At 45.3% G+C, this 26,986-nt stretch overlaps 1 protein-coding gene across 3 annotated transcripts in view; it reads right to left on the reverse strand.

The window, feature by feature from the left end:
- The window catches only part of LOC140727085 (beta-arrestin-1), a 141,752-nt gene that overhangs the window by 55,287 nt on the left and 59,479 nt on the right, over positions 1-26,986 (reverse strand). For 2 of the 3 annotated variants that reach the window (XM_073044328.1, XM_073044327.1), the window contains exon 2: positions 10,824-10,884. In XM_073044328.1, the coding sequence (XP_072900429.1) occupies positions 10,824-10,884 (61 nt within the window). Of the gene's footprint in view, positions 1-10,823; positions 10,885-21,762; positions 21,794-26,986 lie in introns of all 3 variants that reach the window. The other variant, XM_073044329.1, reaches the window with a different exon arrangement.

Below are 26,986 nucleotides of genomic sequence, written 5' to 3' on the forward strand. Positions count from 1 at the left end.
CTCTGACACAACGTGTAGCTTGGACATTCAGCTCCTAACTACGCCCATCCTTCAGCCACAATTCCGTGACGTCCACAACATTATACCTGACAACCTGTAATAGTGCAACAAGGTCATCCACCTTATTTCTTACACTCCATGCACTGAGATACAACACTTTGAGTACTGTATTTGCTACCCTTTTTGATTCTGAATCCCTAATGCACTGATACTCACCCTGCTGGCTACAATTTTGTCCTGTCACCTGCCTGCCCTTCCTGACAGTCTGACTGCACACTATCTTTGCTTTTTTACCATCCATCCTATCCTCAGTCCCTTCACTCTGGCTCCCATTCCCTTGCCAAATTTAGTTTAAACCCTCCCCAACAGCTCTAACACACGTGCCTATCGGAATATTGGTCCCCTTTGGGTTCAGGTGCAACTGGTCACTTTTAAACAGATCATACCTGCCCCAGAAGAGATCCCAATGATCCAAGAACCTGAAGCCCTGCCCCCTGAACCAGCTTCTCAGCCACACATTTATCTACCAAATTTCTACCCTCACTGGTGTGTGATGCAGGCAGCAACCCAGAAATTACTACCCGTGAGGTCCTGTTTCTCAGCTTTCTGCCTAGCTTTCTAAATTCTCTTTTCAGGACCTCTTTGCTTCTCCCTCTTGTATCATTAGTACCAACATGTACCAAGACATCTGGCTGCTCTCCCTCCCTCTCCAAGATGTTGTGGACACAATCCGAGACCCTGACCCTGGCACCTAGGAGGCAACATACCAATTGGGTGTCCCTTTCACGTCCACGGAATCTCCTGTCTGTTGCCCTGACTATTGAGTCGCCTATCACCAGCGGTCCCCTCTTCTCCCTCTTTCCCTTCTGCACCACGGACCTATGCTCAGTGTCAGTAACCTGGAGGAAGAAAGTATAGGGAGGGGGATTGTTAGAGATAAGTTTTTTTTACAGTGTTGGGTGCGTGAAATGCCCTGCCAGAGGGGTAGAGGTAGATACATTAGGGGCTTTTAAGAGCCTCTTAGATAGGCACTTGGATGATAGAAAAATGGAGGGCTATGTGGGAGGGAAGGGTTAGATTGATATTAGAGTAGGTTAGAAGATATCGTGGGCTGAAGGGCCTATACTGTGTTGTAGTGTTCGATGAAGTACAGGGTCATTTCCTTCACTTAGCAGTTGTAAACGCTCCCAGGCCGGGCGAGACACAAGTGCACCTATTCCGAGTGGTCTGTTGGACTCCATTGTTCGCGGTGAGGGTGTCACCCTCAGAGTGGCATTCCACCCCCCCCCCCACCCCATTGTGGCTAAGCTTAGGTTAAGAAGTTGAGGGAGATGGTTGGATCCTTTGATTTGGTCAACCAGTATATTTAAAGCGGAGGTTGATTGGTTCTTGATTAGATACAAGGAGAAGACAGGAGAATGAGGGTTGAGAGAGTTAGTAGATTATTCATGACGGAATGGCAGATCAGACTTGATGGGCTGAATGGCCTAATTCTGCTCCTATGCCTTATGGTCTTATAGAGCAGATTTGAGAAGGAATTTCTTCAGCTAGAGGTCGGTGAAATTGTGGAATTCATTGTCACAGATGGCTGTGGGGTCACGTCTGGTTTTTCTGTCTGAGTCTACCAGAGAGCAGGTGTCCGGGATCAAGCAGCTTTAGAAGCAGCCACTCAGTTTGGGGAAGTCTGTCTGTGACCACGGAGGACACGTTCCTTTGGCAAAGATTTTAGGAAGTATGGAATATATAAGGAGGTCTGACATGCACGGGCTGCTGCACAGGATCAGAAAAAGATGAAGAAGTTGTAAACTTCACCAGCTCCATCACGGGCACTGGCCACCCCAGCATCGAGGACATCTTCAAAAGGCAATGCCTCAAAAAGCCAGCACCCATCATTAAGACCCCCATCACCCAGGACATGCCCTCTTCTCATTGCTACCATCAGGGAGGTGGTACAGGAGTCTGACACACACTCAGGAACAATTTCTTCCCCTCTGCCATTGGATTTCTGAATGGATAATGAACCCAGGAACACTACCTCAGAACTTTTTTTTCTTTATTTTGCTCTTTTTGCATTATTTATTTAATTTAATGATATATATTTTTATTGTAATTTATTGTATTTTAATTATATATTGCAATGTACTGCTGCTACAAAACGCAAATTTCATGATATATGCCAGTGATATTGAACCTGATTCTGACTCTGAGAAAAAGGAACCTTTGAAGGACGAGCTGTATCTGTGAGATGCTGGATCTAAACGTTGCAGGATTTGGACCATTTTCTATTCTCTAATTTCTGAAGAAGTGACTATTTTGAACCAGTGCGGAGTGTTGTCCATTAATGAGCTGGTGGCCTCTATGCTCAGCTCCCAGCTGGTCACTTTGCTCCTGCCCACTGCCTTTGTCACCAGGACCCAGAGGAAGATGATGGACTTCTTCTGGGGTGATGGGAGACACTGGTCTCTGCTGTGGTCCTGTGTCTTCCAATAGCAAAGGCCGGTCAGCGGTCAGCCACTGGTGTGCAGCTGTACCCAGATGGCACCTGTACACTGGGCACCCTCTGACGTGGCATGCACTTTCATCACCTGGGGAACTGTCTTCCGGAGGGTACACGGCTCCTGGCAGTGAGTACTGGCCACATCGTTCTGCAGGAGCTGCCAGGCGCGCACTGGGAGCTATTGCAAATCTGTGATGGTCTCGTTCGGTTAGGGTGTTCCTGCACTAGCAGAGGTAAAGCTCTGGCTGTGACAGAGGCCGGCTCTCATCCTGTTGTGGTTCTTTATTGCTTACTTAATTATTGTTATTATTTTCTTCTCTCTTTCCTTTTGAATTTGCACAGTTTGGTTTTTGTTTGCACATTGGTTGCTCGTTGGGTGTTGTTTTTATTAATTCTGTTGTGTTTCTAGTATTTACTATGAATACTTGCAAGAAAATGAATCTCAGGGTAGTAAATTTATTTTCAAAGTACATATATGATTATAGCACTTTGATAATAAATGCATTTTGACCTTTGTCATCCCTATCCCATCATGGTGGGTTTCCAAGAAGATTGGGGGTGCAGAGAGGTCCTGACTGTGCTTGCCAGATTTCCTGCACAGCCAGAATTACTCATCGGAACCGAGGTTCCGAAGGGATCGTGGGATCCGGTCGCACACAATGCGAGCCGCCTCACTAAGATGTCCACCATGCCATTCCATGATGCACCATGACGGTTCTTGAACAGTCTGCTCCTGCATACCTTGTCCTGCACCCTTGTCCGCCAAGTGGACACAGACCGTGAGGGTTTTATGCGTTGGCGTTGAAAGCAAATTTCAGGGTTGTATAGGGTGACATATATGTACTTTGATAATTACTTTGAACTCCTGCCTGAGAAGCAAATTGGATCTGCTCCAGTTTGCCTACCAGCACAACAGGTCCACAACAGATACCATTTCATTGACTTATCACTCAACCTGGAACACCTAGACAGCAAAGATGCACACATCAGGATGCTCTTTATTGACTACAGCTCAGCATTTAATATTATCATCCCCTCAAAACTAATCAATAAGCCTCAAGACCTAGGCCTCAGTAACTTCTTGTGCAATTGGATCCTTAGTTTCCTCACTTTCAGAGAGGCACCAACATCTCCTCCACAATCTCCATCAGCACAGGTGCACCTCAAGACTGTGTGCTTAGCCCCCCCTGCTCAACTCACTTTACACTTCCGACCATATGGCTAAGCACAGCTCCAATGGCCATATTTAAGTTTGCTGATGATACCACTGTCATAGGCCAAATCAAAGATGGCGATGAATCAGCATACAGGAGGGAGACTGAAAATCTGGCTGAGTGGTGCCACAACAACCTCTCACTCAATGCCACCAAGACCAAGGAACTGATTATTGACTTTGTGAGGAGGGAAATGGAGGCCTATCAGCCAGTCCTCAATGGGGGATCAGAGGTGGAGAGGGTCAACAACTTCAAATTTCTCCAGGTTATTATTTCAGAAGACCTGTCCTGGGCCCAACATATAATTGTAATTATGAAGAAAGCACGGCAGTGCCTCTACTTCCTTAGAAGTTTGTCAAGATTCACAGAAACAGCTAAAACTCTGACAACCTTCTATAGATGTGTGGTGGAGAGTATATTGACTGGCTGCATTATAGCCTGGTATGGAAAGACCAATGCCTTTGAATGGAAAATCCTACAAAAAGTAATGGATATGGCCCAGTTCATCATGGGTAAAGCCCTTTCCACCAACTACTTGGAGCGTTGTTGCAGGAAAGCAGCATCTCCATCAGGGGCCCCCACCACCCAGGCCATGCTCTCTTCTCACTGCTGCCATCAGGAAGGAGGTACAAGAGCCTCAGGACTTTCAGCAGTTGGTTCAGGAACCGTTATTACCCTTCAATCATCAAGTTCTTGAAGCTGTGGGGATAGCTTCACTTGCTCCATCATTGAGACAACCTACAGACTCGCTCTCAAGGACTCTTCATCTCAATTTCTTGATATTTATTGTTTACTTTTTCTTCTTTTTTGCCCACTTTGTTGTCTTTTGCACGCTGCTTGCCCATCTTGTAGGTGCAATCTTTCACTGATTCTATTGTGATTATTAGATTTCTTGAGTATGCCCATACTGGAGTATAAAAGTTGCATTGTTTGCTGTGTAACCAAACTATGTAGTCAGCTTTGAGCTTGCTATTTGCTATGCATGTATCCAATTTAGTAGGAGAATGAAATCTTAAGAATGTAGAAGACAATGGTGTGTTAATGAGAGGTAGCTAAGAGATGTAGATTAGAACATGATTAAGTCAATGGGTAGAAACAATAGTGGCAGATGTACTTGTGATACACAACTGTAGACCGATTGGATATGCTAATGCAACTAAACCAGGAGATTGCTATAAAAAATGCTGTGTACAAGGATCGGGGGCAATCAGTGACTAGCTCAATGACTGTCTCAGCTTTGATTTGCAAATTAAAGTTTAACCCTTCTTGAAGAATCTTCTGCATCTCCTGGTCGTTTGTGGGGCACGAGAAACCAGCGGTATCCACAGGGATTTTCTCTATACACCTCGTCTATTCAGACCCTTATCTCTTAAGGCGGTATCCACGAGGATTTTCTCTATTTTTCCTTTCACTGCCCGTTCAGACCTTCGTATAAAACGAATTAAAGTTTAACCCTTCTTGAAGAATCTTCTGCATCTCCTGGTCGTTTGTGGGGCACGAGAAAAAAACGTATAAAACGAAGGCCTGAACAGGCAGGGAAAGCAAAAATAGAGAAAATCCTCGTGGATACCGCCTTAAGAGATAAGGGTCTGAATAGACGAGGTGCAAAGAGAAAATCCCTGTGGATACCACTTCGTATGAAACGAAGGTCTGAACGGGCAGGGAAAGCAAAAATACAGAAAATCCTCGTGGATACCGCCTTAAGAGATAAGGGTCTGAATAGACGAGGTGCAAAGAGAAAGTTCTGTGGATACCGCTCTGAATAGAGGTCTGTATGGGCAGAACAGAATAGGAAACAAGGACAGTCCAATATATAGTTTAAAGCGCTGGTAGATAGACGATAGACTAGGCATAGAATTAGAGTAAATAATATTATCCTGTAAACAAACTGTGAATCTCTGAAATACCTTAAAAAGACAGAACAACATGACAGGTAAAGGAATGGCAGTAGAGATTCTGAGCAAAAAAAATCCCGGTAAATAAATATGAGATCACAAAAACTTTGGTAAAAGAGAACCAAAAACCTGGTCACAAAATGGCCCAAGAGAAGGAACGTTTGATGTAAGCTTGTGCGAAGAAATGGAGGCACTAATTAAAAATTACAAACCAAAAGATAAATCTAAGAAAAGAGGGCAAAAAAGAGAACAAGAAATGGAAGTGCTAAAACTCTTCAGAACGGAGGGAGAAAGGCTGAGGAGGACAGGTAGAATATTGATTACAAGCGAGGAAGACACTAAGGTGCTGGAGAAACAGCCTGTTAGAGGGAGGTACAGTGAGAAGCTGGCTTCAGCTCCGTACCTGGATGTGAAAGAAACAGAAAAGCCCCCTCCCTATAATGAGGAAGGAACCCCTAAGCAGTGCCCCCTGCTGACGGGAACAGTAAACATGCAGGGAGAAGTCCAAGTTTGGGATAATGAGGAGGAAAAAAAACAATACGAGAAGGAAAAAGCGGCGATATGGAAGGAGATACAGGCAGAAAGGATAAAGGTGGAACAGGCAAAGAGAGAAATGAAAGAAGAGATTGAACGGATGAAATACTTGAGAGAGGAAAAGGAGTATGAGGAGTATCGGTTATACCATAGAAATAAACAGACTAAACTCAAACAGCCCAGACAGGACTGGAAGTCCCAAGGAGGGGGACGGAGGAGCTATGGGCAGAGGGGACCAGTGAGGAAACAGGGGGAAAGAGAGGTAGAGAGACTGTGCTGGGGATGTAATCAGCCAGGTCACATGAGAAGAGATTGTCCGTTTACACCATGGCCTGTCACCGATAAGGGAACTAAAGTTTAGCCAAGGACCAGCCCCCACAGGCCCAAGCGGACCTGTGAACCCCTATGCGAGGTATTAGGGGTGCCCTGAGAACTCGAGTGGGAAGGGACATTACCCAATGATAACAAGGGAGGCAGACGACGAACCCATTGTTCAGGTTATGTTAGAAGGGCAACTGACACCAATGATGATAGATACTGGAGCCACGTACACTTGCGTACAGCCACAGTATGCCCTTCACTTTCCCATGTCAGGAAAGTTTATTAAGACGGTAGGGTTCTCAGGGAAAACACAGTTGACACAGTGCACGGCTCCAGTGCAGTTGAGAATGGGAAATAAAGGAATTGTTTTGCTGGTGCTAGTATTTAAAGGAACTCCGATTAATTTGTTAGGCAGAGATGCCTTATTGAAACTGGAATTAAAATTAGAATGCACCAGAAATGGGCTGAGTGTGGAAAGAGCAGGGGCTCAATTGATAGTGCGAGAAGACAAGAAGGCTAATGTCTTTTGGATAGGAGACATCGCAGATCAGATTCAGGAAACCTGGGAAAAATGGAAAAAGGGTGTGCAGGCTATACTACCCAGGGCTGTAATGCCCAAATCTGAGCTACATTGTACAGTGATTTTTGACGAGACTCAGAACAGGGAGTTAGAGGAGAGATGGCACCTGGAGGCATGTACCCAACAGCACCTGGAAGGGGAGGCTGTGATAATTGGAAAGCAAGGGGCAGCTTTACAAGTTAAGTGGAACACCTTTTTAGAAAAATGGTACAGGATACTGGAGGCTGTGCCCCACGTAATGTTGTTGGTAAACAAGGGATATCAGTCTAAAGACTTAGGACCCTCAGTTAAGAGTGCTGAAACCGTAACAATGTGGAGGAAAATCACACCAGAGGTGTGGATATCAGAAGACATCAATTGCATTAAAATAATGGTAAGTGTAGATATGGTAGGGACAGTGAGAGAGGTCGAAATAACTCCCCAACCACACATGCCATTGCTGGGAAAGGAAAGAGGCCAGCAGAAAGAAAGACAGAAAGTTGGATGAGTTGCCATCTATTCTGTGGTCGCAGCATGACACGGACGTAGGGAAAATAAAAACAGCTAGTCCGGTGGAAATAAGGCTGAAAAGAGGAGCAATTCCACCCAGGAGACCACAATACCCTCTAAGACCAGAAGCAGAAGAGGGAATAGCATCAACAGTGCAGGGGTTGCTTAAATAGGAGTGCTTAAAAGAACAAACAGTCCATGCAATACCCCGTTGCCGCCGGTCTTAAAAGCAGATAAATCTAAGTGGAGATTGGTGCATGATTTGTGAGCGGTAAATGATGTGGTAGAGGACTGGCCAGCGGTAGTCCCCAACCCACACACGCTTTTGACCAATGTTCCACCAGAAGCAAGTTACTTTTCAGTGATTGATTTGTGTTCGGCTTTCTTCAGCATTCCTCCGGCCGATCAGTGTCAGTATCTGTTTGCATTTACTTACAGAGGTGCTCAGTATACCGATACCAGAATGCCGCAAGGGTTTAAACATTCACCATATGTTTTTAATCAGGTGTTGAAGGCAGACCTAGAGGGCATACCATCGGAAAGTACATTGTTACAGTATGTGGATGACCTGTTGATTTGCTCCCACAGTAAGGAACAGTGTGAGCAGGACACTATAACTCTGTTAGAGAAGCTGGCAGAGGACATAAAGTATCCAAAAAGAAACTGCAATTCTGCACGCAGCAAGAGGAATACTTAGGCAGGGTAATATCCAAGGGAATGAAGGCGATAGCACCAGATCAGATTGAGGCAATAACTAAGGCCCCAAAACCCCAGACAGTAGGGCAGATGATGACGTTTTTGGGAATGGCAGGGTACAGCTCAGATTGGATAGGAGAATATGCTGAGATTGTGGCACCTTTGAGAAAGATAATGAAAGAAGCAGGACATACCAATTTGAAGAATGGCTTACAGTGGAATGGAGAGGTGGAGATAGCTTTCAATACTATTAAGCAGGAATTGCAGTCAGCACCAGCATTAGCTTTGCCTGACTACGAGAAGGTTTTTCATTTGTATGTATCCAACCGACAGGAGGGTTATGTCACAGTGGTTCTAACACAAGAGACAGACACAGGAAAAGCAACGCAGCCGATAGCATACTACAGTACGAGACTAGATGAGGTGACTCAGGGGTATCCACCCTGTTATCAGGGATTGGCTGAGCTGTACTATGCATATGAAAAGGCATCATCTGTAACCCTGGGCTATCTATCCTGTGACTCTGTACACACACCACAAAGTAGCAGAATTGCTGGAAAGAGGGAAATTTGTGCTGACGCCAGCCAGGATAGCAGCGTATCAGATGCTATTGACATTTCCAGACATAACTATACAGAGATGCACTACCAGTAATATAGCCGATTTTGTCCCTTTGGGCTATGAAGGAGAACCCCATGATTGTGTAGGGAAGCCGATGGCATTTGCCAAATTGAGAGCAGATTTATGGTCAGAACCACTAGAGGATGCAGATAAAAAGGTTCTGCTCGTAGATGGCTCTTGTTATAGGGATTATGATGGAAATCATGCAGGGTTCTCAGTAGTACAGCAGGATCAGTTGAGCTATAAGATTATTAGGATGGAGTCCTGTCCCCAACCGTGTTCTGCCCAACTAGCGGAAATCAAAGCCCTGACAGCTGCATGTGAAATGATGGAAGGTGAGAAAGTAGACATCTATACTGATTCGGCGTATGCCATTTGTTCGGGGCAGTGTGGAAACAGAAAGGTTTTTAAAAAAGCAGTGGAGATCCCATACAACATTGTCAGCAAATTCTAGATTTAATAAAAGCCATGATGAAACCTAAAGCATTGGCTATAGTAAAATGCCAGGCACATAAAAAGGGAAATGATGTAATAACAAAGGGAAATCAAGCTGCGGACGAGGCAGCCGGAAAAGCGTCTGGATGTACATCAGCTGTCATTGCCCCCCAGGTAAGCCTAGCTCCAGAACCTGTGGTAGAGGACCTAATTGAAATACAAGGTAAGGCAACTTTGGCAGAACAGACAATGTGAAGACGAAGGGGGGCCAAGCAGAACCCGGAAGGCTTGTGGAGCATGGAAGATGGTTTGATGGTAGCGCCCACCCCTCTACTGACGTTTCTGATTTCAGAAGCGCATGGGATTGACCATTGTGCAAGGGGGGAAGTGATAAAGAAAATAAAGAAGGATGGTTTTTGGCCACCTTATTTACAGGCTTCAGTGGACTTTGTCTTGTCACAGTGCGAGGTATGCGCACAGAATGCAGGGTTCGGACATCAGTTCTTTGATTGGTTAGAAAGTAGACTCAGAGGATGGGGAGTATGGATGACTAAAATGGCAATAACTGTCAGTATTGTATTGTTGAGCTGTGCGCTTGTGCTGTGCTGTTTTCTTCCTTGTCTCAAGTCTCTTGTAGTGCGTGCTGCAATCAAACAATTTCCGCTGCTCGTGGCAATTACTGAAGCAAGCTTAGTGGAGAAAGAAACACCGAAAATGTATCGTTACAGCCTACAACACCTGCAGGATGAACAAGAGCAAAACGACAGTGTGGGAGTAGATTGTAAGGGCTTCTGAGTCTTTTTCCCTGTCTCAGGTACAAAGGGACAGGTTTTTGGCTCAGGGGAACAGGGAGAGAATACTTTGAGGTCTTGGAGCAGAAAATTATAGTTTAACCCGAGATTTGGGAATAAGTGCTTGAGTTTATTGGGGCTTTAGTGCGTGGACTCTTTAATCTTCTTTCTCTGTGTAAAAGGGGAGATATATTGGAGTATAAAAGTTGCATTGTTTGCTGTGTAACCAAAACTATGTAGTCAGCTTTGAGCTTGCTATTTGCTATGCATGTATCCAGTTTAGTAGGAGAATGAAATCTTAAGAATGTAGAAGATAATGGTGTGTTAATGAGAGGTAGCTAAGAGATGTAGATTAGAACATGATTAAGTCAATGGGTAGAAACAATAGTGGCGGATGTACTTGTGATACACAACTGTAGACCGATTGGATATGCTAATGCAACTAAACCAGGAGATTGCTATAAAAAATGCTATGTACAAGGATCGGTGGGCAATCAGCAACTAGCTCACTGACTGTCTCAGCTTTGATTTGCAAATTAAAGTTTAACCCTTCTTGATGAGTCTTCTGTGTCTCCTGGTCGTATGTGGGGCACGAGAAACCACGACACCCACAAGAGAACAAATATCAGGTTGCATATGTACTTGGATAATAAATTTACTTTGAACTTTGCCTTTTTGGGTCAGTCAAACAGCTTCCACTCTGTTAGTATAAAACTGCCCGGATTCTGTCTGTCGGACTATTGAACTCACCCACTGGCTCCACAAAGTCCACGTGGTCTACAAAGTCCCTCTTCCCCAGGTACACGGTAAGCTGGAAAACAAACAGTAAGAAAAAAAATCACGTTTAGTATCACTGGCATTTATCATAAAATTTAAATAAGTAATGCATAAAGAGAGCACAACGGTGAAAAGTGAAAAGTAAAGAAATGACATCAAGTCTTTAGAAAGAGATGTCATAGGGTCAGCAGGTGTTGAATCACTGGGGATAGAACAAAGGAACTACAAGGGTAAAAGGACGCTGATGGGAATTGCATACAGACCCCCAAATGGTACTAAGGATGTGGTCTACAAATTAGAAAGGAACATAGAAAATACATGCTAAAAGAGCAACATCACAGTGGTTATGGGGGATTTCAATATACAGGTAAATTGGGAAAATTAGGTTGGTCCTGGATTCCAGGAGGGGGAGATTCCAGGATGCCTATGAGATGGCTTTTTAGAGCAGCTTGCGGTTAAGCCTACTAGGGGATCGGCTATTTTGGGTTGGGTGTTGTGCAATGATCTGGAATTGATAAGAGAGCTTAAGGGAAAGTGATCACAATATGATCAAATTCACTCTGAAGTTTGAGAAGGAGAAGCTGAAGTCGGATGTATCAGTACTACAGTGGAGTAAAGGGAATCACAGGGGCATAAAGGAAGAGCTGGCCAGAGTAGAATGGAGAAGAACTCTGGCAAGGATGACGGCAGAGCAGCAATGGCTGGAATTTCTGGAAGCAATTTGGAAGGCACAGGAAATATATATCCCACAGAGGAAGAATTATTCAAAAGGTAAGATGACACAGAAGACACAACCATGGCTAACAAGAGAAGTCAAAGCCAAAGAGAGGGCATAATAGGACAACAATTAATGGGAAGTTAGAGGATTGGGAAGCTCTTAAAACCAACAGAAGGCAACTAAAAAGTCATTAAGAAAGATGTCATATGAAAGTAAGTTAGCCAATATTATTAAAGAGGATATCAAAAGTTTCTTCAGATACATAAAGTGTAAAAGAGGGCAAGAGTGGATATCGGACCACTGGAAAATAATGCTGGAGAGGTAGTAACGGGGACAAGGAAATGGCGGATGAACTGACTAAGTATTTTGCATCAGTCTTCACTGTGGAAGGCACTAGCAGTATGGTAGAAGTTCCATGTGTCAGTGGTCATGAAGTGTGCAAAGGTACCTTAGCTAGAGAGAAGGTTCTTGGGAAACTGAAAGGTCTGAAAGTAGATATGTCACCTGGACCAGATGGTGTACACACCAGGGTCCTGAAAGAGGTGGTGGAAGAGATACTAATGAACTTACAAGAACCATTAGATTCTGGAATCATTCCAGAAGACTGGAAAATTGTAAATATCACTCCATTCTTCAAGAAGGGAGAGAGGCAGAAGGAAGGAAACTATAGGCCAATTAGTCTGACAGTAGTTGGGAAGATGTTGGAGTCAATTATTAAGGATAACATCTCAGGGTACTTGGAGGCACATGATAAAATAGGCCGTAGTCAGCATGGTTTTGTCAAGGGAAAATTTTGCCTGACAAATCTGTTGGAATTCTTTGAAGAAATAACAATCAGGATAGACAAAGGAGAATCAGTTGCTGTGTTTTTGGATTTTCAGAAGGCCTTTGACAAGGTGCCACACATGAGGCAAGCTATGAGCCTATGGCATTACAGGAATGATTCCAGCATGGACAAAGCAGTGACCAATTGGCAGAAGACAAAGAGTGGGAATAAAGGAAGCCTTTTCTGATTGGCTGCCAGTGGTGTTCCACAGGGGTCTGTGTTGGGACCGATTCTATTTGCATTATATGTCAATGATTTGGATGATGGAATTTATGGATTTGCTGCAAAGTTTGCAGACACTATGAAGATAACTGGAGGGGCAGGTAGTTTTGAAGAAGCAGAGACATTACAGAAGGACTTAGGCAGATTCAGAGAACAGGCAAAGAAATGGCAGATGGACTACAGTGTAGGAAAGTGTACGTTCATGCACTTTGGTAGAAAAAATGAAAGGATTGACTATTTTCTAAATGGAGAGGGAAAAAAACTGAGATGCAAGGGGACTTGGGAGAACTTGTGCAGGATTCCCTAAAGGTTAATTTGCAGGTGAGGTTGTGGTGAAGAAGGAAAATGCAATGTTATCATTCATTTCAAGAGGACTAGAATATAAAAGCAAGGATGTAATATTGAGATTATATGAAGAAGTAGTGAGGCCTCACTTGGAATATTGTGAGCAGTTTTGGGCCTCTTATCTTAGAAAGAATGTGCTGAAACTGGAGAGGTTTCAAAGGAAGTTCAGGAAATTGATTCCAGGATTGAATGGCTTGTCATATGAAGAGCGTTTGATGCCTCTGGGCCTGTATTCACTGGAATTCAGAAAAATGAGGGACGACCTCATTGAAACCTAGCGAGTTGTGAAATGCTTTAATAGAGTGGATGTGGAGGGAATATTTCCTACGGTGGGAGAGAGGACACAGTCTCAGAATGGTGTTCTTTTAGAATGGAGATGAGGAGGAATTTCTTAAGCCAGAGAGTGGTGAATCTGTGGAATTCTTTATGTATATTTAAGGCAGAGGTTGATAAATTCTTGACTGATCAGGGCATGAAGGGTTATGAGGAGAAGGCAAGAGATTAGGGGCTGAGAGGAAAAATGGATCAGCCATGATGAAATGGCAGAGCAGACTTGATGGTCCAAATGGCCTAATTCTGCTCCTATATCTTATGATCTTTTGGTCTAAAAGAGAAAAAAAGAGAAGTAGTATTCATGGGTTCAATGTCCATTCAGGAATCTGATGGCAGAAGGGGAGAAGCTGTTCCTGAGTCACTGAGTGTGCATCTTTAGGCTCCTGTACCTCCTCCCGGATGGTAGCAATGAGTCCAGAGTATGTCCTGACCGCTGTTCCCTCTGAGCCACAGAGGTGTGTGGTCTTGCGGTAACTGAAATGCTCCTGCGCACATATCCTTTGTTGCTGCACAGGTGGAATTTTCTTAGATCATGTTAGTATTAAGTGTTTTCAGGCCATGCCAAAATTTCCTGCCCAGAGCAGCTGTAAAACAATTTAGAGGGAACATTGTGGGAGATGAGGTCCTGAATGGATAGATGCCACCTTTTTGAGACAACACCACCTTGTATTCACAGGAAATTAGCTTCAACCCAGCAGTAGAGGAGGCTGGGGATGGACATGTCCGTGTGGGATGGCAAGTGGATTGAAATGCTTGTTGTGGCTGACAGAGTGAAGCTGCTCAGTGAAGTGGTTTCCCAACCTGTGTCCCTCAATGATGTAGAGGAGGCCGTATCGCGAGCACCCGATACAGTAAGTAACCCTGATGGATTCACTTGCCAAGGACTCTAAATGGGGCAAGCCTAGATGGGCACCTTGTTGAGGCCTATTGTCCAGAGCCCGTCCACTGGGGTAGTTGAAGGTTGATGGTCTGCAGGTCCATGCCCAATTCATAGAATGAATCAAAGTCCACTGGAATCCGGAGGCTGAAGAAGACTGCCTGGTCTGGGCTTTGAGAACTATGTGTGTGTGTGGTGAGGGAGGAGCAGGGACTGTTTTGCTGTTGTTATTTTGTTGTTTGTTGTGTTCTGCGTTGTTTTGCCGAACATTGTGGGCATGCTGTGTTGGCACCGGAGATGTGTGGTGACACTTGTGGGCTGCCCCCAGCACATCCTTGGGTGCATTTGTAAATGACGCATTTTACTGTATGTTTCAATCTACACGTGATAAATCAACTTGAATCTTAACCTTCAATCCTAGTCAGTACAGACAGGTTGGGCTGTAGGCTGTGTTTCTGTGTTCAAGTTCAAGTTGAATCGTCATTCAGCCATACATGAATACCCATGAGTACAGCCAAACGAAACTGCGTTACTCCGGGATCCGGTTGCAACAGTCACACAGCACAAGGCACAAATAGCACCTATAGAAGAGCAGCAAAATACAGTCACACACAAAAAAATATAGTCCAAGTCCCCGACTCCATGAATGTTGGAGCAGCCTGCAGTCAAGCACAATACAGCTTGTCTTCTGCCGAGCAGACACTGGAGGGCAGCACCAATGACGCACTGCACTCTATAACTCATTGACAGGATTATCTCGACAGACAGAATAGTCACTTCTTGGAATTACTCCTTCCCTTGAGATGGCTCTGATTGCATCTCGAGACCGTGAATTGTCAGGGATTATTCCCCATGGATCCAATTAACACGTCTCAACAGTGTTCCAGAAAGCTGCAGAATAGCCATTATTCTGTTGTCGTTTGATAAAAATATCTTGGTGCAGGCACACATCGAGGTACTTGTAAATGAAACACACTCTCACCCTCTGGGAGTGAGACTAGTTTTCAGAAATGTGCGGCTCGTCCTGTTTCTGCTCTGAATGAGCTTGCTGTCCTACAGCCATATCTCATTAGGAGTTTGAGGAGATTTGATACATCGCCAAAGCCTCTAGAAAATTTCTACAGATGTCCCGTGGAGAGCATATTGACTGGTTACTCTCAGTCTGCTATGGAGGGACTGGGAGAAGCTGCAGAGATTGTAAGTGCAATCGGCTCCATCATAGGCATTAGCCTCCTCACCATCGAGGACATTTTCAAAAGGCAGTGCCTCAAAAAGGCGATGCCTCCATCATCAACACCCCCATCACCCAGGTCATGCCCCTTCCTCACTGCTTCTATCAAGGAGAAGGTACAGGAGCCTGAAGATATACAATTATTTTAGGGACAGCTTTTCCCCCAGCACCATCAGATTTCAAATGGACAATGAACCCATGTACACTACCTCATTGTCTTTCCTCCCTTTCTGCACTATTTATTTAATTTAATTTTAAAAATATATATGTATCTTATTGCAATTTATGAACCGTTTTATGTATTGGGATTCATTAAGGTTGTTATAGCCGGGGGAAATGGTAATGGGGATGAGCTCCCACTATCTATTAAATGCTCCCAACAGCGCATGTTTCAAATAGCCTCTGACAACCAAGTCCAGCTCCTGGCCTTCACGTGGCTACTAAGCCTGGTGGAACCGCTTATACTGACAGACGGGGTAAATGCAGATTACCAACACCTTAAAACCAGTTGCTCTGGGCAGATGGGGTTTGTCAGCCGAGGTCAGCAGCTCATCTTGGAGAGGAAAATGCTGATTTAACTCTCTGCAGTCTTGTGGCCATATCTACTCACAGGGAAGGCTTCGGGAGTACACCATGAGGAAAAATCCAGAGCCGGAGTCCCTAAGGCAGTCCTACGTTGAGTTCAATGCTGACTGGCAACGCCTGTGGCACTATTGGTACGAAACTGTGTCAGTCTCTGCCGTTCCTTTAGATTCATCAGAGCATGGAGCGGGGGAGCTTGCTACATGGGCAATAGCTTGCTCTCCATATTATACTGCCCTAGCTTCTGTATCTAAACAGCTAGGATGAAACATCAATGGTCGACCCCGACCAACTGCGGCCTCATTATAAGAATATAAGAAATAGGAGCAGGACTAGGCCAACTGGCCCATCGAGCCTGCCCCGCCATTCAATAAGATCATGGCTGATCTGTCCATAACTCAGCTCCATCTACCTGCCTTTTCTCAATAACCCTTATTTCCCCTACTCTGCAAAAATCTACCTAACTGTATCTTAAATATATCTAGTAAAGAAGACTCAACTGCTTCCCTGGGCAGAGAATTCCACAGATTCACCACTCTCTGGGAAAAACAGTTTCTCCTCATCTCTGTCCTCAATCTTCTCCCCTGAATCTTGAGGCAATGTCCCCCTAGTTCTTGTCTCACCTACCAATGGAAACAACTTTCCTACTTCTAGCTTATCTATCCCTTTCAAAATTTTGTATGTTTCTATAAGATCCCCTCTCATTCTTCTGAGCTCCAGAGAGTATAGTCCCAGGCGACTCAAACTCTCCTCATAAACTAACCTTTTCATCTCTGGGATTAACCTGATGAACCTCCTCTGCACTGCCTCCAAAGCCAGTATATCCTTCCTCAAGTATGGAGACCAGAACTGCATGCAGTACTCCGGTGCGGCCTCACCAGTACCGTGTATAGTTGCAGCATGACCTCCCTGCTCTTGAATTCAATCCCTCTAGCAATGAAGGCCAACATTCCGTTTGCCTTCTTAATAACCTGTTGTACCTGCAAGCCAACTTTTTGCGATTCATGCACAAGCACTCCCAAGTCCCTCTGCACAACAGCATGCTGCAATCTTTCACCATTTAAATAATAATCTGTTCTTTTATTATTCCTTCCAAAGTGGATGATCTCACATTTACCAACGTTGTATTCCATCTGCCAGACCTTGGCCCAGTCACTTAACCTATTTATATCCCTCTGCAGACTCTCCACAGCCTCTGTACAATTTGCTTTTCCACTCAGTTTAGTGTCATCAGCAAATTTTGCTACACTACACTCAGTCCCCTCTTCCAAATCATCAATGTAAATGGTAAACAACTGCGGGCCCAGCACCGACCCCTGCGGCACCCCACTCACCACAGACTGCCAACCGGAGAAACACCCATTTATACCAACTCTCTGCCTTCTATTGGTTAACCAATCCACTATCCATGCCAATACACTTCCTCCAACTCCATACATCCGTATCTTATTTATAAGTCTCTTGTGCAGCACCTTATCGAACGCCTTCTGGAAATCCAAGTATACGACATCCACCTGTCCCCTCTATCCACTGCACTCATTATGTCCTCAAAAAACTCCAGTAAGTTTGTCAAACACCATCAATGTAATTATATATTACATTGCACTGTACTGCAGCCACAAAACTACCAATATACAGTACTGTGCAAAAATCTTAGGCTCGCATACGTAGCTAGGGTGCAAAAGACTTTTGCAGAGTACTGTAGAAATTTTATGCATTACGCTGTACTGCTGCCACAAAAAACACACACATTTCATGACATACGCGAGTGATGATTCTGATATGGGTCTCTATTATGCTCTGAGAGTCGGAAGAGGGCAGGGCGAGGGGAATCATGGTTGGGAAGAGCAGAGGGGAGAGGAAAGGGAGTGGGAAGCACCAGAAAGACATACTGTAATGATAAATAAACCAACTGATTGGAATCAAATGACCTTGCCTGGTGTCTCAGGGCTGGGTGTGTCTGCACCCTCATCACCCCCTCCCCACCCTAGGCACTCCTTGTCTGCCAGCTGTCCCACACCCCTCCCGTGGCACTCCAGCCTCACCATTCCCAACATCCTTTCCTCCCACCAGATTTACAAACTCGCTTTCCACTCCACGTTAACAAAGATAGAACTGTGCAAAAGCCTTAGGCACCCTAGCTGTATATATCAAGTCAAGTCAAGTCAACTTTTATTGTCATTTCGACCATAACTGCTGGTACAGTGCATGTACCTAAGACTTTTACACAGCACCGTATGTCAGTGATAATTCACCTGATTCTGATTCCCACCAGTCCTCTTCCCCACCAACCACCACTGACATCCTGTGCATTAACACCAGGAGGTTAAAGATCTCAGCTCCTTCCCTCGGGAGGAAATGCCTACTCACAGCCTCAGATTCAGTTTTATTTATTTATCACATGTACGAAATCAGAAAAAGCTGCAGAGGGTTGAAAACTCAGCCAGCTCCACCACGGGCACTAGCCTCCCCAGCATCCAGGACATCTTCAAACGGCAATGCTTCTGAAAGGAGGTGTCCATCAGTAAGGCCCCTGATCACCTGGGACAAGCCCTCTACTCATTACTAACATCAGGGAGGAGGTACAGGAGCATGAGGGCACACACTCAAATGTTCTGGATACAGCTCCTTCCCCTCCATCATCAGATTTCCAGACAGTCCCTGTACTAGGAGCATGGCCTCATTATTTTGTTCTGTTTTTATACAGCATATTTATATTTTTATATTCTTTATGGTATCACAAGTCCTGGTTTGGGGATCACAGACACCAGGCAGACAATCTCTGAAGAGTATTGATAATGGCTGGGCTCACCCGTCTTGTAAAGACACTGCGCAGAAGAAGGCAACGGCAAACCACTTCTGTAGAAAAGATTTGCCAAGAACAGTCATGGTCATGGAAAGACCGCGATCACCCACGTCATATGGCACAGCACATTATGATGGCGACGGCATCTGTTAGTCTCGTGAGACCATGGATCTGGGCCTGGGAAGTCTTGCGAGGGTCTTCTCCAGGGTGTAGGCCTGGACAAGGTTGTATGGGAGACCGGCAGTTGCCCAATCAGCAGTCTCCCCTCTCCACGCCGCTGATGCTGTCCAAGGGAAGGGCAAGGGCCGATACAGCTCGGCACCAGTGTCGTCGCAGGAGTTGCCAGAATGAGGTTGAAGGGAACGTCGGACTGCCTTAGACACTCCAGCTCCGGATTTGTCCTCAGGGTTTACTCCCAAAGCCTTTCCCATGAGTGGGTATGGTCGCAAGGCAGCGGAGGTTTGAAATCAGAGTTTTCCCTCTCTTAGAAGGACTGCCTTCCCAGGCTGACGAGCTCCATCTATCTGAAGGCACATTATGAAGATAATGATATTGTGATTTATAGGATTTTTATGTCTACATAACGACAGATTTCAAAGCCTGATAAACCTGACTCTGAAACATACAGTGAAATGTGACAAAAACCGCCGCAGCCTAACGATGCGCTGGGGCGGCCCACAAGTGACGCCACACATTCCGGCTCCGGCGTAACACGGTCACTGCGTTCAGCAGAGCAGAAGCAACAGCAACAACAAGACAGATTTTGAAATGGAGAAAAATACAGGAAAATGCAGTTGTTCATTTTGGAAGAATAATTTTTAATTTTAAACTGCAGACAGCTGCAGTGTAAAGTGATTTTAAATTCAAGAGATTCTGGAAATGCTGGAAATAAGACATTGGAGTAGAATTAGGCCATTTGGCCCATCAAGTCTGTTCTGCCACTCCATTGTGGCTGATTTATTACCCCTCTCAACCCCATTCTCCTGTCTTCTTCCTGATAACCTTTGCCACCCTGAATAATCAAGAACCCATCAACCTCTGCTTTAAATATACTCAGTGACGTGGCCACCACAGCCGTCTGTGATGATGAATTCCACAGATCCACTTACCCTCCGGTGAAAGAAACTACTCATCACCCCTGTCCCGAAGGTACGTTCTCCTATTCTGAGGCCATGCTTGCTGACTCCCCCACGACAGGAAAATATCCTCTCCGAGTCCACTAGATAGGTTTCAATGAGATCCCCCTCATTCTTCTGAACGCCATCAAATTCAGGCCCTCTGTGCCATCAAAAGCTCCTTGTACGTTACCCCTTTCATTCCCGGGATCATTCTCATGAACTCCTCTGGACCCTCTCCAATGCCAGCACATCTCTCCTTTGATAAGGGGCCCAAAACTGCGTGCAATACTGCAAGTGCAGACTGACCAAGGCCACACGATTACATCCTTGCTTTAATGTTCTTGTCCTCTTGAAATGAATGCTGACATTGCGTTCGCCTTACTCACCGCAGGCTCAACCTGCAAATTAACCTTTTGGGAATCCTGCATGTTGAACAACACACACAAAATGCTGCAAACTCCCTCTGCAAACCCCTCAGTTGGCCACTGTTGCCCTCCCTTTCTGGTCTCTCGCATAATGCTCCCACACTGGGTGCACGTCTGCAGCTGCCTGGCCCCTGAGCTCTTAAAACTCCTCAATAAATATCTCTCTCCTTCATTTAAGACACTTGTTAAAGCCTCTGTCTCACCACCTCTGTTATGTGTATCTTGTCCTGGGCTCAATGCCAGATAATGTTTGCTAACACTTCTATGAAATACCGTCAAATCTTTAACATTTTGAAGCTGTGATTTAGTAACAGAGGCCAGGAGTTCAGTCTGGAGAAGTGTGAAGTGATTGGACTTTGAAGGCAGAGTACGGGATTCTTAGCAGTGTGGAGGAACAGAGGAATCTTAGGGCCCATGTCAGTCGATCCCGCAAAATTGCTGCACAAGTTGATAGGGTAGTTAAAATCCATCGTGCTGACCTTCGTCAGTTGGGGGACTGAGTTCAAGAGCCATAAGGTAATGCTGCAGCTCTATAAAACTCTGGTGTTACATTGTGCTCTGTTCTTGTTGACTCATTATAGGAAGATTGTAGAAGCTTTGGAGAGGGTGCAGAGGAGGTTCACCAGGATGCTACCTGGGTTAGAGAGCATGTCTTATGAGGATAGGCTGAGCGAGCTAGGGGGCTTTTTTCTTTGGAGTGAAGGAGGATGAGGGGTAAAGAGGTGTGAGAAAACTGGATTACCTGGGGGAAGCCTACATAGCGTTAGAGAGAATAGGCAAATGCCACACAGACAGCACCCATGTCTCTAGAGTTCTGAGACTGTAGCAATAAACCTTGTGCCACTATCCACATGACCATAAAAGCATGAGACATAGGAGCAGAATTAACCATTCGGCCCATCAGGTCAGCTCTGCCACTCCACCATGGCTGATTTATTTTCCCTCTCAACCCCATTCTCTACCTTCTCCTATAACCTTTGAAGTCCTGATTAAGCAAGAACCTATCAACCTCTACTTTAAATACACCCGATGACTTGGCCTCTACAGCCATCTCTGGCAATAAATTCCACAGATTCACCACCCTCTGGTTAAAGAAATTTCTCCTCATGTCTGTTCTAAACAGACATCCTTCTACTCTGAGGCTGTGCCCTCTAGTCCTAGACACTCCTACTACTGGAACTACCCTCTGCACAGCCACTGTATCCAGGCCTTTCAATATTTGATGGATTTCAACGAGATCCCCTCCCTCAGTTTTCTAAACTCCGGTGAGTGCAGGCAGGCCCAGAGCCATCCAACTCCTCATACGTTAACCCTTTCACTCCCAAGATAATTCTTGTGAACCTCCTCCAGACCCTCGCTAACACATCCTTTTTTAGATCAAGGGCCCAAAATTGCAAAATAGACATAGGGTTCAAATGGGAGACCTTACCTTTCCGTTTGGGCTTGACTTCTTAAAAACTCTATAAAGCAACAAGGGAGAGAGGCAAAGAGAAGATGGTTAGAAAACAGCAAACGCAAGTTTTTACATTTCTGTACTTCCACACAGAATTGGCATTGTTAGAATTAAAATCCACTCGTGTGGGCTGAAAATCCAAAGGTACGAGTTCAAGTCCTGCAGCAGATTTAACTTCCTTTAGAGATTCAGCACGGTTAGGCCTGGTCTGGCTGCGTGAGCCCAAGACACTCAAACACCCCTGTGACCAATTAACCTACTAACCTGAACGTCTTTGGACTGTGGCAGGAAACCGGAGCGCTCAGAGGAAACCCACATGGTTACAGAAACAACGTACAAACTCCTCGCTGACACCGCTGGGAATTGAACCCGGGCCACTGGTGCTGTCATAGTTTTATGCTACCATGCCATTGATCGTGTCCAATTTTTCCTTCTCCCTTCCAGATATCAACCACACTTTGTGTAAAATTCTTCCAGCTTCCTTCCCCTTACCTTAAACTGACCCTCCAAGAGGATCACAATCTTGTAGGGTTTGGAGGCTTGCGTGCCTCAGTGACCCAGAAAGCTATGCTGGCTGGAGCCAGGGCTTTTTATGCTTTGGCTCTTGCTAGGGTCACCCATGCCAAAACTTTGAAGAGGCCGGACTAAGAGTGGCCCACCTATCCTCCAGGCTCGGGGGTTCAGCTCAAAGCTAACAACCATGAAAAGGTCAAACAAAACTGTTATGGGAATAGCAATGAAGAATCCTTCTACATCTGAATGTGACGGTATTCCTGCGTCTCCACCTGGGACTTGCATGGCTGACAGTAGTGAAAACCAAGAGGAAGCTACTGACACGATGAAGGAAGCCCTGAACACTGACAGTGATGGAGGACCTTCATTCCTACCCTAAACACCAGTGGCGTAGTGGACTTTAAACTTACACCCTTCTGTTTCAGATACTCAGATCCTCAACAATGGACTGGAGGGATATGGAGAAAATACCACTAGGTTCAGGAACAGTTATTACCTCTCAACCACTAGGCTCTTGAACCAGAGGAGATAACCTCCCTCAACTTCACTCACCCCAACACTGACCTGTTCCCATGGCCTCTGGGCTCACTTTCAAGCACCCTTCATCTCACGCTCTTGATATTTATAGCTCATTTATTGATAATTATTCTTTCTTTCCTCTGCATTTGCAGAGTTTGTTGTCTTTTGCACACCGGTTGTTTACCCTGTTGGTGTGCTCTTTCATTGATTCTGCCGTGGTTATTAGATTTATTCAGTATGCCCACAAGAAAATGTACCTCAGGGTCGTACGTGGTGACAAATATGCACTTTGATAATATGTTTACTTTGAACTTTAGATAAGGGTCAAGCGTGGAATGACCAGTGCCTCAGCATTACACCCTTGGGGCTGAAGGGCTGGTGACGATTCAGTAAGAATCTGATATTGGAAGCGATCTTCACCTCCCGAGGCTGGTAACACTGTGAAAGAAGCTAGGGTGTGTCTGCTACTCCTGGGAAGGTGTTGGAACAGAGTGAGCAAACTGTTCTGTTACACAGATGGGAGGGAATGCTGTGACAAGTGGAGTCTGTATCAGGAGGTACTCTCACCATCTCAGGACACTAAAGAAGGCGTGTTGCAGGCTTGTCTTCATTGGTCAGGGCACGAAGTACAAGAATCAGGAAAAACAGCCAGTACCATCATGAAGGATCCCACCCACCCTGCTCACGGACTGTTTGTCCCACTCCCATCAGGGAAGAGGCTACGTAGCATCCACGCCAGGACCACCACACTCAAACTCAGTTACTTTCCCCAAGCAGTGAGGCTGATCAACACCTCCACCCACTAACCCACCCCTCCACACCCCCAACCACCCACTCACCCACCCCTCCACACCCCCAACCACCCACTAACCCACTCCTCCACACCCCCAACCACCCACTCACCCACCCCTCCACACCCCCAACCACCACTACTTTATCATTTCCTGTCAGTCACAGACACTCCTGTGCCTAGCGTCACTTTATGGACATACAATCAGTCTCGGTATATAAACTAACTTATGTCGTCATCATATGTGCCATGTACCATTTAGAAGAATGATAGGAGATTTTATAGAAATATATACAATTATGAAAGGGATAGATAAGATGGAGTCTGGAAGGTTGCTTCCACTGGTAGGTGAGACTAGATCTAGGGGACATAGACTCAAGATTCGCGGGAGTAGGTTTGGGATGGAGATGAGGAGGAACTGCTTTTCCCAAAAGGTAGTGAATCTGTGGAATTCTCTGCCCAATGAAGTAGTGGAAGCTACCTCAGTAAATATATTTAAGACAAGGTTGGATTGATTTTTGCATAGTTGGGGAATTAAGGGTTACGGGGAAAAGGCAGGTAGGTGGAGATGAGTCCATGGCCAGTTCAGCCATGATCTTATTGAATGGCGGAGAAGGCTCGACAGGCCAGATGGCCGACTCCTGCTCCTAGTTCTTATGTTCTTATGTCAAATGATGTGGGCGATCATGGTCTATCCATAACCATGATTGTTTTTTGGCAATTTTTTTCTACAGAAGGGGTTTGCCATTGTCTTCTCCTGGGCAGTGTCTTTACAGGACAGGTGACCCCAGCCATTATCAATACTCTTCAGAGATTGTCTGCCTGGTGTCAGTGGTCACATAACCAGGACTTGTGATATACACCGACTGCTCATATGACCATCCACCACCTGCTCCCATGGATTCACATGACACTGATCATGCCACCAAAAATATATTTATATTTATTGTGTTTTTTGTTATTGCGTTCCTTACTTTATTGTGTTTTTTTAATGTGCTGCATCGGATCTGGAGTAACAACTATTTCATTCCCATTTACACCTGCGTACTGGAAATGACATTAAATACTCTTGAATTAATTCCCAAAAAATACATCATTTGAAATGTCACTTGTACAGATACATGGTTAGGAATAGTTTAGAGGAATACCAGCATAGAGGAGATGGGCTGAAAGGCCTGTTTCTGTGCTGCATAACTCTCAGAATCTACGATAGTAAAGTGCTTGGAAATTGGCAGAACCTGTGACAGACACTATAAAAATGCAAGTCTCTTATTTACTTAATGGATGTTCCCGTGAAATATTTTGTCAAGGCCGTCCCCTTGGCAACCAGCGGACGTGGGAGAGACAGAAATCTTTCATCTCTGGAAAGAGAACTGAAGAACTGCTCAAAATGCTGTTTACGGTCAGAGTCCTCAGCACAGAAATACGCCTTTCAGCCCTTCTAGCGCTACGGTGTGTAACAGGCCCTTCCGGCCCCTCGAGCCGTGCTGCCCAGCAACCCGATGGTTTAACCCTAGCCTAAACACAGGACAATTCACAATGACTAGCCTACTACCAGTACATTTTTGGGCTGTGGGAGGAAACTGACGCACCCGGAGGAAACTCACACACTTACGGGACAGAATGTGCAAAGTTGTTTACAGAAGACACTGGAATTGAACCCCAAACTCTGATGCTGCAAGATGTAATAGCATCACGCTAACCGCTATGCTACTGTGGCCCCCCGGTCCGTGCTGAACTATTAATCTGCCCAGACCCATCGACCACCACCTGGACCATACCTCTCCCATCCATGTACCTATCCAAACTTCTAATTGTTAGAACTGAATTCACATCCATTTCCACTGGCAGCTCTTTCCATACTCTCACCACCTTCTGAGGTAAGAAGCTCCCCTTCAGGTTCCCCTTAGATACTTCACCTTTCACCCTTAACCCATGACTTCTAGTTCCAGTCTAAAACATCAGCTGTTTATTCCTCTCCATAGATGCTGCCCGACCTCAAACAAGAGAAAATCTGTAGATGCTGGAAATCCAGAGCCACACACACAAAATGCTGGAGGAACTCAGTGGGTCAGGCAGCATCTGTGGAAAAGAGTAAACAGTTGATGTTTCGTGTGGAGGCCCTTCTTCAGGACTGAGGAGGCTCTCAGCCTGAAACATCAACTGTTTACTCTTTTCCACAGATGCTGCCTGACCCGCTGAGTTCCTCCAGCATTTTGTGTGTGTTGCTCTGGAGGGAGGGGCAGGTAGCTCTTCTCTCTACTCAGTGCTGATGCAGACTTTCAAGCTAAAATGGTGACAATTCCTCGCCCCCCCCCCCCCCCCGCAGATGTTGCTCGACCTGCTCGGTATCTCCAGTGGGCTGTTTTTTGTTTATAAAGGTTTAGCAAGTTTGATTTTGCCTTGCAATTCTCCAACACTAGGTGAAATCTCACTTATGCTCAGAGCTTATTATAGCTTCCTAAATGCATGCAGGAAATTATAACCGGGGTGTTGATGGTTGAGAAGACAACGAGAAGTCCTCATTACGATACAGAGACAGGATCTCACACCTTGCCACAAAAAATGTATCCAATGTAGCAACTATCACTCTTTCCTGTTCACCTGTGCTATGACTTACTTTATTTTTCCATCAATATCAGCATGTCACCTAAAACTTTAACAGACTTTATAGATGCACAGTGGAGAGTCCTGACAGACACAAACAAAATCGTGGGGGAGCTCAGCAGGTCAGACAGCGTCTGTGGAAAGGAATGAATAGTCGATGTTTTGGGCTGAGATCCTTCATTAGGACTGTAGGAATATCCTCACCGGTTGCATCGTGGCCTGATGTGAAAACACCGAGGCACAGAGATGGAAAAGGTACAGGAAGTGCTGGACACAGCCTAGTGCATCACAGGCCGAGGCGTTCCGTCCCCACCATGAGTGTATTTACAAGGAGTGCAGCCTCCATTATCAAGAACCCCCACCACCTATAGGCCATGCTCTCTCCTCGCTTCTGCCATCAGGAAGGAAGCTATTCCCTAGAGTGTAGGAGGATGAGGGGAAATTTGATAAAGGTATACAAAATTATGAGGGGTATAGATAGGGTAAATGAATGCAGGCTTTTTCCACTGAGGTTGGGTGAGACTAGCACTAGAGGCCATGGGTTAAGGGGGAGAGGTGAAATGCTTAAGGAGAGCATGAGGGGGAACCTTCTTCATTCAGAGGGTGGTGACAGTGTGGAACAAACTGCCAGCAGAGGTGTTGAATAGGGGTTCAACTTCAACATCTAAGAGGAACTTAGATAGGCACATGGATGGGAGGGTTATGGAAGGCTATGGTCTGGGTGCAGGTAGATGGGAAGAGGCAGAATTACAGTTCAGTACAGACTAGATG

The sequence above is a fragment of the Hemitrygon akajei genome, chromosome 4 (assembly GCF_048418815.1).
Source record: "Hemitrygon akajei chromosome 4, sHemAka1.3, whole genome shotgun sequence".
NCBI lineage: Eukaryota > Metazoa > Chordata > Chondrichthyes > Myliobatiformes > Dasyatidae > Hemitrygon > Hemitrygon akajei.